At 41.8% G+C, this 11,934-nt stretch overlaps 1 protein-coding gene across 1 annotated transcript in view; it reads left to right on the forward strand.

The window, feature by feature from the left end:
- Nucleotides 1-5,160: 5,160 nt before the first annotated feature.
- Nucleotides 5,161-11,934, forward strand: part of HEATR1 (HEAT repeat containing 1) — a 36,309-nt gene continuing 29,535 nt past the window's right edge. Inside the window, exons 1-7 of the mRNA XM_027750516.2 lie at nucleotides 5,161-5,261; nucleotides 5,484-5,662; nucleotides 7,659-7,875; nucleotides 8,446-8,587; nucleotides 9,120-9,221; nucleotides 10,134-10,274; nucleotides 10,849-11,060. Of these exons, the coding sequence (XP_027606317.2) occupies nucleotides 5,185-5,261; nucleotides 5,484-5,662; nucleotides 7,659-7,875; nucleotides 8,446-8,587; nucleotides 9,120-9,221; nucleotides 10,134-10,274; nucleotides 10,849-11,060 (1,070 nt within the window). The 5' untranslated portion in view covers nucleotides 5,161-5,184. The remainder of the gene's footprint in view (nucleotides 5,262-5,483; nucleotides 5,663-7,658; nucleotides 7,876-8,445; nucleotides 8,588-9,119; nucleotides 9,222-10,133; nucleotides 10,275-10,848; nucleotides 11,061-11,934) is intronic.

Raw genomic sequence — 11,934 nt, forward strand, 5'->3', positions numbered from 1 at the left:
CTTCTGTTTTTCACCATCTCCATTTGTCTTCTTTCCTCTTTCTGATGCTTCTGGGATAAACTAGACCTGCCTCAAGTGGATACAAATGGATTTACAAGGATTACTATTGCATACCCTTTTCAAGATGATGCTTTCTTTGCATGTGTGTAGCTGAAGCTAGTTTGTTTATTTGGGATTTATTTCTCCTTATCTAGAACATATATTTAAAAGCTTCCATTACAACAATTTTGATTCAAAAGCCCCTAGTCTATGTAACCATATCAGAAAGCCTTTAATATAGTAAATTTCCCAAAATAGCTTTCCATTAGCCCATCCAGAGGGTTTCTGTTTATTATTAGATCTGGAATGCAGCTACACACCAGAATTTATGTCTGGGGGAAGTTGCAAAATATTTTCCAAGACAAGCCAGGAAAACACGACACTGCCTGCCACAGTGGTCAGTAAGTCAATGTGCTGGATACACTGCCTAGCAAGGAAGGTTCTTCCAGCCCTTCAGTTCAACTGAAGAGTGATTCTCCCTTCAGTTCTGTTTCAGCAGCGAGAACTACAATTCTCTGTAGCCTCAACCACCACCGAATGGTGATTGTTGACAGAAAATTCAACATGAGCTGGCAATGTGCACTATTGAAGGAGGTGATTCTCCCTCTCTACACTGCTCTTAAGAGACACTGCCTGGAGTACTGCATACAGTTCTGGTGTCCCCAACACAAGAAGGACATGGAACTGTTGAAGCAAGTCCAGAGGAGGGCCACCAAGTTGATAAGGGGACTGGAGCACCATCCCTATGAAAACAGGTTGAGAAGGTTGGGGCTGTTCAGCCTGGAGAAGAGGAGGTTGCATGGAGACCTCATAGCAACCTTCCAGTATCTGATGGGGGTCTACAAGAAAGTAAAAGAGGGACTTTCCATCGGGAACTGTAATGATAGGACAAGGGGGAATAGCTTCAACCTGAAAAAAGATTAGGTTTAGATTAGATTTGAGGAAGAAGTTCTTTACTGTGAGGGTGGTGAGGCACTGGAACAGGTTCCCCAGAGAAGTGGTGGATGTCCCAACCTTGGCAGTATTCAAGGCCATGTTGGATGGGGCTCTGAGCAGCCTGGTCTAGTGGGAGATGTCCCAGCCCAGGGGGATATTAGAATGGAGGATTGGAACTGGATGATCTTTAAGGTTCCTTCCAACCCAAATACTTCTGTGATTCTATGGATTATGCTTGATTGTGTCCGCCTCCAGTTACATCAGCTGTGCACTCTTACAGCTTCCCAGATCTCATCAGAATTACTCCTGAGTTTCACTGATGCAAGCATAAAAAGACTGAGCCCTTAGGGGAGAAAGGGCATACAGAGAAAAAAACCCCTTAACTCTCTCATTTTACGTATTTGCACTGCTATATGACAAAATGGCTCCTATCTCTTTGCTTCTAACAAAAGCTTAGCCAAGGGAATAATGGTCTCAAGGCCTTATCAATGTGTACTCCACAGAAGGGTACTGCCTCATCATTTCACAATGCCCACGGGTGAAGGGTGACTGCTGCATTGTCACAGAGCGCAGAAAGAACTGAAAACAGAGAAAAATACATTAATGCAGCCTTAAAGTACAGAATAAAGCACCGTTCTTCATTATTATTACAGTAATTCTATAAATTCAGAGACCACAGATGTGTTCTGAATTAAGAACAAAGGACACAGATTAGCTCAGAGTAGCAGGTTTAACTGCACAGCCCCCACAACTACAGAACTTTGGAATGCCTCCTACAACCAACAGTAAAATACAATATATTCCTTGACAATAAGATTACCTTGGGTGAACAAGATGTTCAAGCCACTGCTCTGGAACACAGATTGGCTTACAGTTCAGTTCACATACATATACCCACATTAAAAACACATATCTGTTAACACCTACTTTTGCTTAAAAAGTTAGAGAACTTGATACACTCTAAGAAAATGATGATCTCCCTTGCATACCCTAGAAAGGTTGTAATATTACTTCAGTATGCTGCAATCAGATCATATTTTGGATGCCAAGCACTGTCACATTTCCAGTTAGAAATGGCATGGAGAAATGTCAGGGTACTTACCAAGTGGTGGTGAGTGAAGCGCAGGGAAGGCGGTTCTCTTCTGTCTCCTTCAGAACTGTTAATCATAACTAGATTACAGAATGTGGTGCAAGAAGGAAAGAGAAGCATCATATCAGTAAATTAATTAATAATCATTTAAGAGTACTTAGTAAAGCACTCTCTAACTTCGAATGAAAACAGTAAATTGCACAGGTAGTACTCAACCCCTTATCTTCATTCTGATATATTACAATTGAATGCTACTGAACATTCTATTTTTGGTATCAGAAGTTATTTCCTTTTCCTCTTTAAATAAAATTCCTCCCCATCTGTTGCCTGCAAATGAAACCAAACCAGAAAGATTCATTCTGGGAGCACAGCTAATGGGAATTTGGCCTACATGGCAGAACAAGTTCTGGTCTGCATAAAATCTCTGAAATGCTCAGTGTGATGGGGGCTCCTCATCACCACTTCATTCTACAAATCTCCTACTGGGTTGCATTACTTACCAAGGCAGATGTAGCTCTATATATACACACCTGGTGAGTTGACTTGGAAGAAAAGGTGTATAAAGACTAGACCTTTAACTATTTAAAGACATCAATTATATTTGCACCAGCAGTACCACAAATTTACTCAGATGTAAAGAAGATTAAAAGTTTAATTGTGTTTGCCTTTCTCAATTAAATCTTTTCAAGCACACCAATGCTTACGAGTGAATTGACTTACAGAAAATGCTTGAAACTGAACACTTTTTCCCAAATAAAAGTTAGCATATGACAATAAGACTGTAAGATTTTTGAACAGACAATATATGTCAAACACAGTTTAGTAGCAGCCATCAGCACAGGTGATCTCAGCCGTAGTGTGGCTACAAGAATTCCACCCACACAGATCATCTATGTGATGACAAGCTAAAGGAACTGGTTGAAACAGGCTTGAACTTCAGTTCAGAGAAGCATCTCTTTGTAGTCCACCATGGAGCAAATCTCCCTGATATTCAGCTTCAACACTGGATAATACAATATCAACTAAGTATATTTCCTAATAGAATCTCTGGTTTTACATTTTTCCCAGGAAACACTTTTTTATAATTAAATCCAGAACAAATATTTTTCCATCCAAAGAAGGTATCTCTGTTCCTCCAATTAACCTCCAAAGGGAATCCTGGCTTTACTCTGAAACCAAATAAGCATGAAACAGAAAGCACAAAGGTATAAAACCTCTTTTTTGCAATGCTCCACTGGAGAGAATAGAGTGGGATAGGAGTACCGGAAAACCTGAACACATTTCAGCATTTACAACTTCTAGTTTATCATTCTGGCTAGAGTACTTAAATAATGAATCACATTGCTAAAAAAAACTTGTTAGTTTTCCTTTTTTTAGAAACAGATTTCTGCACTTTGCATATTTTCTACATATTTTAATGTTTGGTATTTTTAGGCATGGAAACTTGTATATTTAGGCAGGTTTAAACTATGCTAAAAATAAGGTCACATGAAGGCTTCATGAAGGAAAAAGATGCACAGAAACCATAGCAAATGTGAAAAAGAGATGGGGTTTTTTACTACCTTTTTTGTTTGTTTTTTTCACTATTTTTTTACTGTCTTCCTGGCCTTTTGGTTTGTACCATCCCTAGTAATCTCATTTGCGAGATGGTCAGTATCTCAAGTATTAGAACAATCAGAAAAATAACAGGTTTTTAATATTAGAAATTTCTTTTTAATCTGAGGGTTATCGATCCTTGGATAAGAGGCGCAGTGAAACTGTAGAATTTCCATCCTTGGAGATACTCCAAACACAATGAGACTAAGGTCTAAGCAACCTGCTGTAAGCTGGCCCTGCTCTGGGGCTAGATCAGATGACTTTCAGAGGCTTCTTCCAACCTACACCATTCTGTGGTTCTGCAGTTGGGATCTAGCCCATACACACTACTATAGCTTTCAAGACCTTTTGCTCATAGAAATCCTGCACTTCCTGTAGCATCACTCACTCCAGACATGGAAAAATCCCAGAACTCTAGTTGTTCTAGTTGTTGCATCTCTTCTCTATGAATAGATGCTGATCCTGTTTAGTGGCTCCCCACACACAGCCCGGGCTGTTGCCTTGCAGGGCTCAGCACAAAGTCAGCTACAAGCCTTGCAACAGACACATCACTGAGGTGTCTCCATCGATCCATAGTTGCTGTGTGCCCTCACACCTTGACTCGTGCCTGGACTGGTTGCTTCCTCAATGCAGGCAGTCTGGCCCCTGCCCCACACCTGCATGATGATTCCACAGGGACGCTGCACTCCGAGGCATCTGCCCGGATGCGTGAAACCATCCACAATTGCCACAACAGCCACTTCCCTCATGGAGACCAGCCACATGCCGGCATGGCCATTCATGGAGGTGGCACATGCTCAGTGGAAATACAGAATCCTTTAGGTTGGAAAAGACCTCTAAGACCATTGTGTCCACCCACTTGCACTGCCAAGTCTACCACTAAACAGTGGTCACCTCCAGGGATGGTGACTCCACCACTTCCCTGGGCAGCCCATTCCAATGCCTGACCGCACTTCCAGTAAAACAATTTTTCCTAATATCCAATCTAAACCACTCCTGGCATAACTTGAGGCCATTACCTTTCACCCTGTCGGTTGTTGCATGGGAGAAGAGGCCGACACCCATCTCAGTACAATCTCCTTTCAGGTAAGGTCTCCCCTGAGCCTCCTTTTCTCCAGGCTAAACACCTCGAGCTCCCTCAGCTGCTCCTCTTACACTTGTGTTCCAGACCCTTCCCCATATCCACTGTCCTTCTCTGGACAAGTTTCAGCACCTCAATGTCTTTCTTGAACAGAGGGGTCCAGAACTGGACACAGGTCTGCAGGTGTGTACTCACACCAGTGCAGAACAGAGGGGAAGAATCCCTTCCCTTGTCCTGCTGGCCACACTATTCCAGCTAAGGCCAGGATGCCATCGGCCTTCTGCCCCCCCCTCCCGGGCACACTGCTGGCTCCTGTCCAGTTGCTCTCCACCGGCACCCACAAAGCCTTTCCCTCCGAGTCGCTTTCAGCCGCTCCCGGAGCGCTGCGCGGCCGGGGCTGGGGGCGGATCCCGCTCTCCGCCGGTGGGGCGGGAACTTCCCGATGCTCGGGAGGAGCCGCTTCCGGGTGAGCGGCGCGCGCAGCCCACGTGTGGCCGGCCGGGAGCGGCGCGCGGCCAGGTGAGTGTGGCGGGGACCGGGACCGGGACCGGGACGCGTGTTCCCGCGGGACGTGTCCCTGTGGACAGCCAAGCCCCCGCTTCCCTGGGCCCGGCCCGGCCCCACATGTGCGCGCCCCGAGGGGCGGCGGGGCCTGCGCCGAGAGCGGGAATGGGCGGCAGAGGCAGCATGTCTGCGTTCAGCTGCCTCATCGGCCGGCCTGCTGTGGTTTCCTTTCCCCAGTTTTCTGTGGAGGCTCCTTTCCCCGAAGCGCGAAGCCATGACGTCCCTCGCGGAGCAGCTGAAGCGGCTGGCGCTTCCCCAGACCGATCCCAGCCTCCTGGACCGCAGCGAGGTGGCATCGCTGCTCTTCACCGGCAAGGAAGCCGCTACCATTGACAGGGACACGTTTTTTGCAATCGGTGAGTTTGGCTGCTTAGACGCCGATGGTTTTAAAAATAATCTATCCAAAAAAACAGCTGGAGAAACATAAATAGGAAAGGCAGACCCATAGTTAAAAGAGCCCAAAAGGACAATTCAAGAAACTGCAGGCTAGCCAGCATCACTCCAGTCTATTGTAGAATCACAGAGCATGCCCTCTTAGAGCACATTTCTAGGCACGTGAAGGGTAAGGTGATGGGGAAGAGTCAGGGACCCCCAAGGTGCTCAGGGGCTGGAGAATTTGCCCAATAAGAGAAGGTTGCTGGGAGGAATGTCTCTGATCTCATTCAGTGTGGAAAAGAGAAGGGTTTGATGGGTCTCATGGCACCCTGACAATACCTATGAGGATGTTCCAAGAAGATGGGCCAGACTGTCCAGGGAATGTATGGCTGGAGGACAGGAGACAATGGGCACAAGTTGAAAGAATAGAAAAGGTCAAACTGGATAGAAGGAAAAGCCTTTCACTGTTGGGGCAGTCAGGCAGTTTACCAAGATTGTCTAGGGAGATTGTGCTTTTGAAAACCCTAACTGGATAATGCCCGGAGCAGTCTGGTCTGCTTTCAAGGCTAACCCTGTTTTGAGCACTGCCTTGGTCTAGGAATCTTCCCAAGGTCCCTTCCAACCCACATTCTGTGATTTCATGAAAACATGCTGATGCACTGCTCTTAGGTAACATCATGGCCACAAATAATGTAAAGTGTCAAAAACCATTGCTGTATTGGCACACCTCAAATCCTTTGTGCTTGTCTCTTTCCATTTTTGTATAGAATTTTGCCCAAGAATGTGATGCTTCTTAAATAAGAAAGCTGTTTTCTGAAACCTGGCAGATTGATACCATGTATCGCTTTTAAGTAACAAGGTAGAGAGAGATAGCCCTTTGATGCAACACAGAGTGGGTTTTTTAGTTTCTTAAGAAACTATAGAACTATTGCATATAATCATTTATTTCTTCCATGTTTCAACCAGCTGCCTGTTTTTTTTTTTTTATTTCAGCTCAAGTTGCCTGCTTTGTGAAAGGCATTAATATTTACAAGCTTGTGTAAAATAGAGAAATAATTCCACTGGTTCTTCAGTGGTGTACATGGAATATTGTATTTTAGTTTATTCACAGATGTACCTTTGCTTTCTTCACCCATATAAAATCATAGAATAATCTTGTCTGGAAAGGACCTTTGAAGGTCACTCGGTAGCCCAACTGAGCACAGGGCTAGTTAGCACAGTTTACTCAACTCTGTGCTTGGCTGAGTTGGAAGATGGTGGTTTTATGGTCTCTGATCCAATGTTGGACCTCCAATCCAGTGTTTGATCACTCCAGTGTTAAAAAAAAATAATCTCTACACTGGCTTTGAACTTCTTATGTTCCAGCTTGCAGCTGCTGCCTCCCATCCTTCCATTGCGTATCTCTGAAAAGTCTATCTCCATCTTCCTGATAACCGGTACTATATCCCGTTAATTAGTTGCAGAGAGCAGGAAGATTTCCTTTGGATTGCCTTCTCCACGCTGAAAAAATCCAGTTCATTATTTTCCTTGTATGTTGTTTTCCAGTCCCTTGACCACTCAGTGTTCCTCTGCTGAACTCGCATTCATATGGGAATGTTTTTCTTCTGCTGATAAGCTCAAAATTGAACACAATACTCCAGATGCAATCTCACAAATGGAAGGGACAGTTCCCCTCACCTTCAACCTGCTGGCTGTGCTCTCTCCAGCACAGCCCAGGATGCTGCTGGCCTTCACTGCTGCAAGAGCGCTCCACTGATAGTTGTTAATGCTTTTTTTCTTTGTCAGTTAAGGAATACTTTCAAGTACGTAAAAAGTTTTGGTTTTAGACCTGTTTACTGTTTGTTTTGGTTTGCTTGGTGAGAATGACATATATCCATATAGCAAAAAAGCTGGATATGCCAGTGAGGAGATAGGTGGGTAGGACAGGTGAATAAAACTGTTGCCTTTAAGGCATTCCTCCAAATTTTTTTTCTACAGGATGCACTGGCTTAGAAGAGCTGATGGGGATTGATCCTTCTTTTGAAGAGTTCCAGTCAAGTTTGTTTAGTTCCACATCCAAAGGCCTTGAACGCAGTGTTCAAACTAAAGCAGTAAATCAGCAGCTGAATAAGAATATTTCATTGTTCCTGATTCACCTGTCCCCTTACTTTATGCTTAAGCCAGCCCAGAAGTGCCTTGAATGGCTGATTCACAGGTAATCCACTGAATATCCTGCATGTCAATATTAACTGTGAACCATGAACCCTATTATCATTTCAAGGTTATGTAGGAAGGTGTGAAGAAGAAACAAACTACGTATTTTGTGAAGTGATGTTGTATAAATTAACCTATCCAGATGCAGAAAGTATAATACTTCTTGTCATGAAAGTGGGTGATTTTGTTGATACAGCCTTTGCATCAGAGTTTTTTTTTTTACATGTATTATACTGAAATTCATACTTGATTATGGTAACATCTGGTTTTATATTGAAATCTATGCAGAAGAAACTAGAGTAATCTTAAGTCCTATAAGGACCTAAAATTGTTGAGAGTGAGGAAAAAAAAAAGGTAGCATTGTTTCTTTTCTCTAGCACATACAGGCCACTGGCCACCTTAGGATTCTGGACTGTAGGTGGACCATAGGTCTGAGTCAGTGTAACAGTCCTGTCAGGTCTTGCTTAAAAGCTAGTAAACAAGGTGTTCTAAGAAGAATGTGGATGAGTCTTTTTTTTTTTTTTGACTTCCAGATACTGTTTAACTATATATGTATGTTTCTTTTCCTTAGATTTCATATTCATCTCTACAATGAAGACAGTTTGATTGGTTGTGTTCTGCCATATCATGAGACTAATCTATTTGTGAAAGTTATTCAACTTTTAAATATAAAAAGCCCAACTCATAAGTGGCATTGGATGGATCCAATAAGGGTAAAGTATTTAACAGGTGCAAGTTGGGAGAAGCCTGAGGGACTTTATTAGTAATATCTTGACTTTTTTACTAAGCTTGTGAATATGGTCCACCTGTTTATCTGGTTAGTTGTAAAACTGTACTAAAAGATTTAATTATAGGAATGGAGCCTTGATGCCCATGTGTTTTTTCTGCTATCTTTCTTTAAAGCTAAAGTTCATATTAAAAAGCTTTAATTGTAATTATTCTCTGTTTTGGCTAAGATAAAGTATGCTTTTAAGGTGCAGATATTTACTACTGCTAGGAAGATATGTCAATTACTAAAATTGATGTTTATTTGGATATAGGTTATATGTAATGCTCTTCATTGTCTGTCTTAATGTAGATACAAAGAATTCCAGAGGAATGTGTGGATTTCCATTACTTATTTCAATTTAAATCGTGTTAACCAATCCATAGGATTAATGTAATAGTAATTTTTACTTCATATGCTTCGCTTTATGTTTCACGTCACTCTGAGTGTTCTAATTTTACTTTTTTCAACATGTAAAGAAACCTGGAGTCCCACTGGCAAGGGGTACACTCATTACACACTGCTACAAAGACTTGAATTTCATGGATTTCATCTGCAGGCTGGTGGCAAAATCTGTGAAGGTTGTTCATTTATTCTAGAATGTTGTTTGTTTGTTGTCACTTGTTTTTCCCCATAATTTTATAGTAATATGTTGTTTATTAATGTTTTGAATTACATATCAAATAGTAAAAGGAATCAGTTATTAGTAAACAATATAAGATTTCTTATTATTTGTGTAGATGACAATCTATCAAAAGTTTTTGTAAGGAAGTGGCTGAGAACCAATGAGCCATGACAAAACAATTTGGCAATACTTTATGACTTAAAGATACTGTATTGCCTCAAAGTACTTCATTGCCTTAATGTCTTTTATAAACTCGTTCCTGCTATTAGTTTGTAACTGTGCTTTAAATTTCCATATCTCTTATGGAGGTTGTCATGGGTGTTTTAAACATACATCTTCAAATATTTAATGAGAACTTAAAATTGAGAATGTTAGAAGGTGAGCAAATTTATTTGTTTTTTTCAGTAAATGTCAAATGGAGGACTAGTTCTATGGTTTCAGAAGGGTAAGATGTACAATAGTTCCAATTATTTAGAGAATGTGTGCGCCATCAAACTAAGCAAAGCACACACAATAACAGGGTTTGTTCACAGATATAGTAGGAGGTGTTAAACATGTGAAATTTAGCTTCTTGGCTGTCCAGTCCTGAGTCTTGAGTGTTACACCAAAATCACAAATGATTTAGGTTACTTATTCTGATTAAGTGCATTAGGAATTGCACCCATTTCCTTCTGCCTTGTCTGCGAGGAGGAGCAGTAACCTCTGGTGAGGGCTGCTGCTGGCAGGAGGTGATGACTTAAGTTGTACCAGTGCGAGCTGGTAGAGCTTACAGGCTGGAGTTCTGAGGTTTTGGTGGTTTTGGGGGAAGCCATATGTGCATTTGCACTTTCCATGATGTCTGAACAACCAATCTTTTTCTGTAATCCAGGTCTTTTCAGAGTGTCCTGGCAGCTCAGCTCAACTGAGAGTTCTTCTTGTGTTTTATGCTTCCACCATTGTATCAGCTCTTGGAGCTGCAGAGAAGATAACAGACACTATAGTCTCTATGCTGCTCCCTTACATCCAAAAGGTACATGAAGCTTTGTTTTCCTTCCTGAGTGATGAAGTGTACTGTGAGCTGCAGACATGCATCTGCAGATGACATTGAAGAGGGACATTCTGTGTGGTACGCATTGTACTACTCTTAGACTGCTTTGAAACATCAGGCAGGTGAGGGTCTATGAGAAATAATGTTTTTTCATACCTCAAATGAGCACTTTAAGAACTCTGTTTCCCACTCTGCATGAGGAATGGAGCTGTGAGAAGTGGATACACAGTTTGGATGAACATCTTTTTCTTTGAAATTTATCTTGCTAAACCATGAGGAAATGGAGTAAGGGTGTACAGCCAGCTTTAATATCCTCTTTCCTCCAGGAACTTTGTTAATGAATAGAGCAGCAGTTAATAAATGTGTCTTCTTTATCCGTACACCCTGCATGATAACTTTTTCATCTTGAAAGTTGAGTTTATAAATCCTTTAGATGTTAATGCATGGAGATGAAGACAGTACAATTCCATGCATGTCAGAATAAAAATTATTTTTATGCTAATGTACTCTTTTGTGTTATTCTGTGTTAAAAATTCACCTTTATCTCTTTGTATAGGGATTGAAATCCTCTATACAGGATTACAGAGCTGCAACATACATGATAATCTGCCAGATAACAGTAAAAGTGACAGTGGAGACTTCATTGGTGCATTCCCTGATGTTACAGATAAGCAAGACCTTATCTAAAGTACCCTCATTAGTCAGGGATGGGCTGGCTTGCTTGAACCTACTTCTACAAACTCAGAAAGGAGATAAACTTGGGAAAAAGTAAGTCTACATGAATTCAGTTTTCCCACTTTTTAAATTCCCAGACTGCGCTTTGATGATTTGAATTTTGTATATGTTCATCATTAAAGGAATACTTCCCTGTGAGAAATTTTGGTAGTTTACATTTCGAAGGGTTTGAAAATTCCTTTGACTTACTCTGAAAATTTGTATGCCCTCTACAGCTAAGGAGTCTCAGTGGTGTGAGTCTGTCATCTTTTGGTCCTTCTGCTGCCACTTCCCCTAGTAAAATATTGCTGTCAACATACAAAACTAAACCCTGTCAAGTAAGAGGTTTTCTGGAAAGTGAGAATCCCAGAAGAGAAGCCAGCATAATAATGGTAGTGCAAATTGGAGCTTATTTGAATAGCTTGGAAAAAAGTTCTGTCCCTTCAATGGAAGGGCTTTGAGTTCCTGTAGTTGAACACCTTGAAGCATAAGTGCTTCTACACCACCACTTCTTTGGTCTCACAGGTCAGATACATGCAGTAGGTACATTCCCATCACTCTGTCTGCACGGCCCTGACACAGCTAGCTAGTGCTGTTAACATGCAGTTGCACACAGTCATGGAAGTCCTACATGTTACAGGGAGTTTGCTTGCTTGAGCAGAGAGGTTAACGTGGATATTCCAATAGAAAAAATCTTATTAGGGATATGTGAAGCGATTACCTTCAAGATACTTAAACACTGTCATAGTAGAGGAAAACAAGTTAAAAGCTAAGGTGTGGGGAACTAAGGAGAGGCATGTTAGATAGATTATACAGCATTCAGTCAGGAGGGTGCAAAAGGAGACAAGGTGACTTTGTATTAGCAGGAAGGGAAATTGCTTCTACTCTGAGGATTTGTCATTGAGCTATTACTTCTCATCCCTTCCCT

The sequence above is a fragment of the Pipra filicauda genome, unplaced genomic scaffold (assembly GCF_003945595.2).
Source record: "Pipra filicauda isolate LSUMZ 115617 unplaced genomic scaffold, ASM394559v2 scaffold154_size2910363_pilon, whole genome shotgun sequence".
NCBI classification, from domain to species: Eukaryota; Metazoa; Chordata; class Aves; order Passeriformes; family Pipridae; genus Pipra; species Pipra filicauda.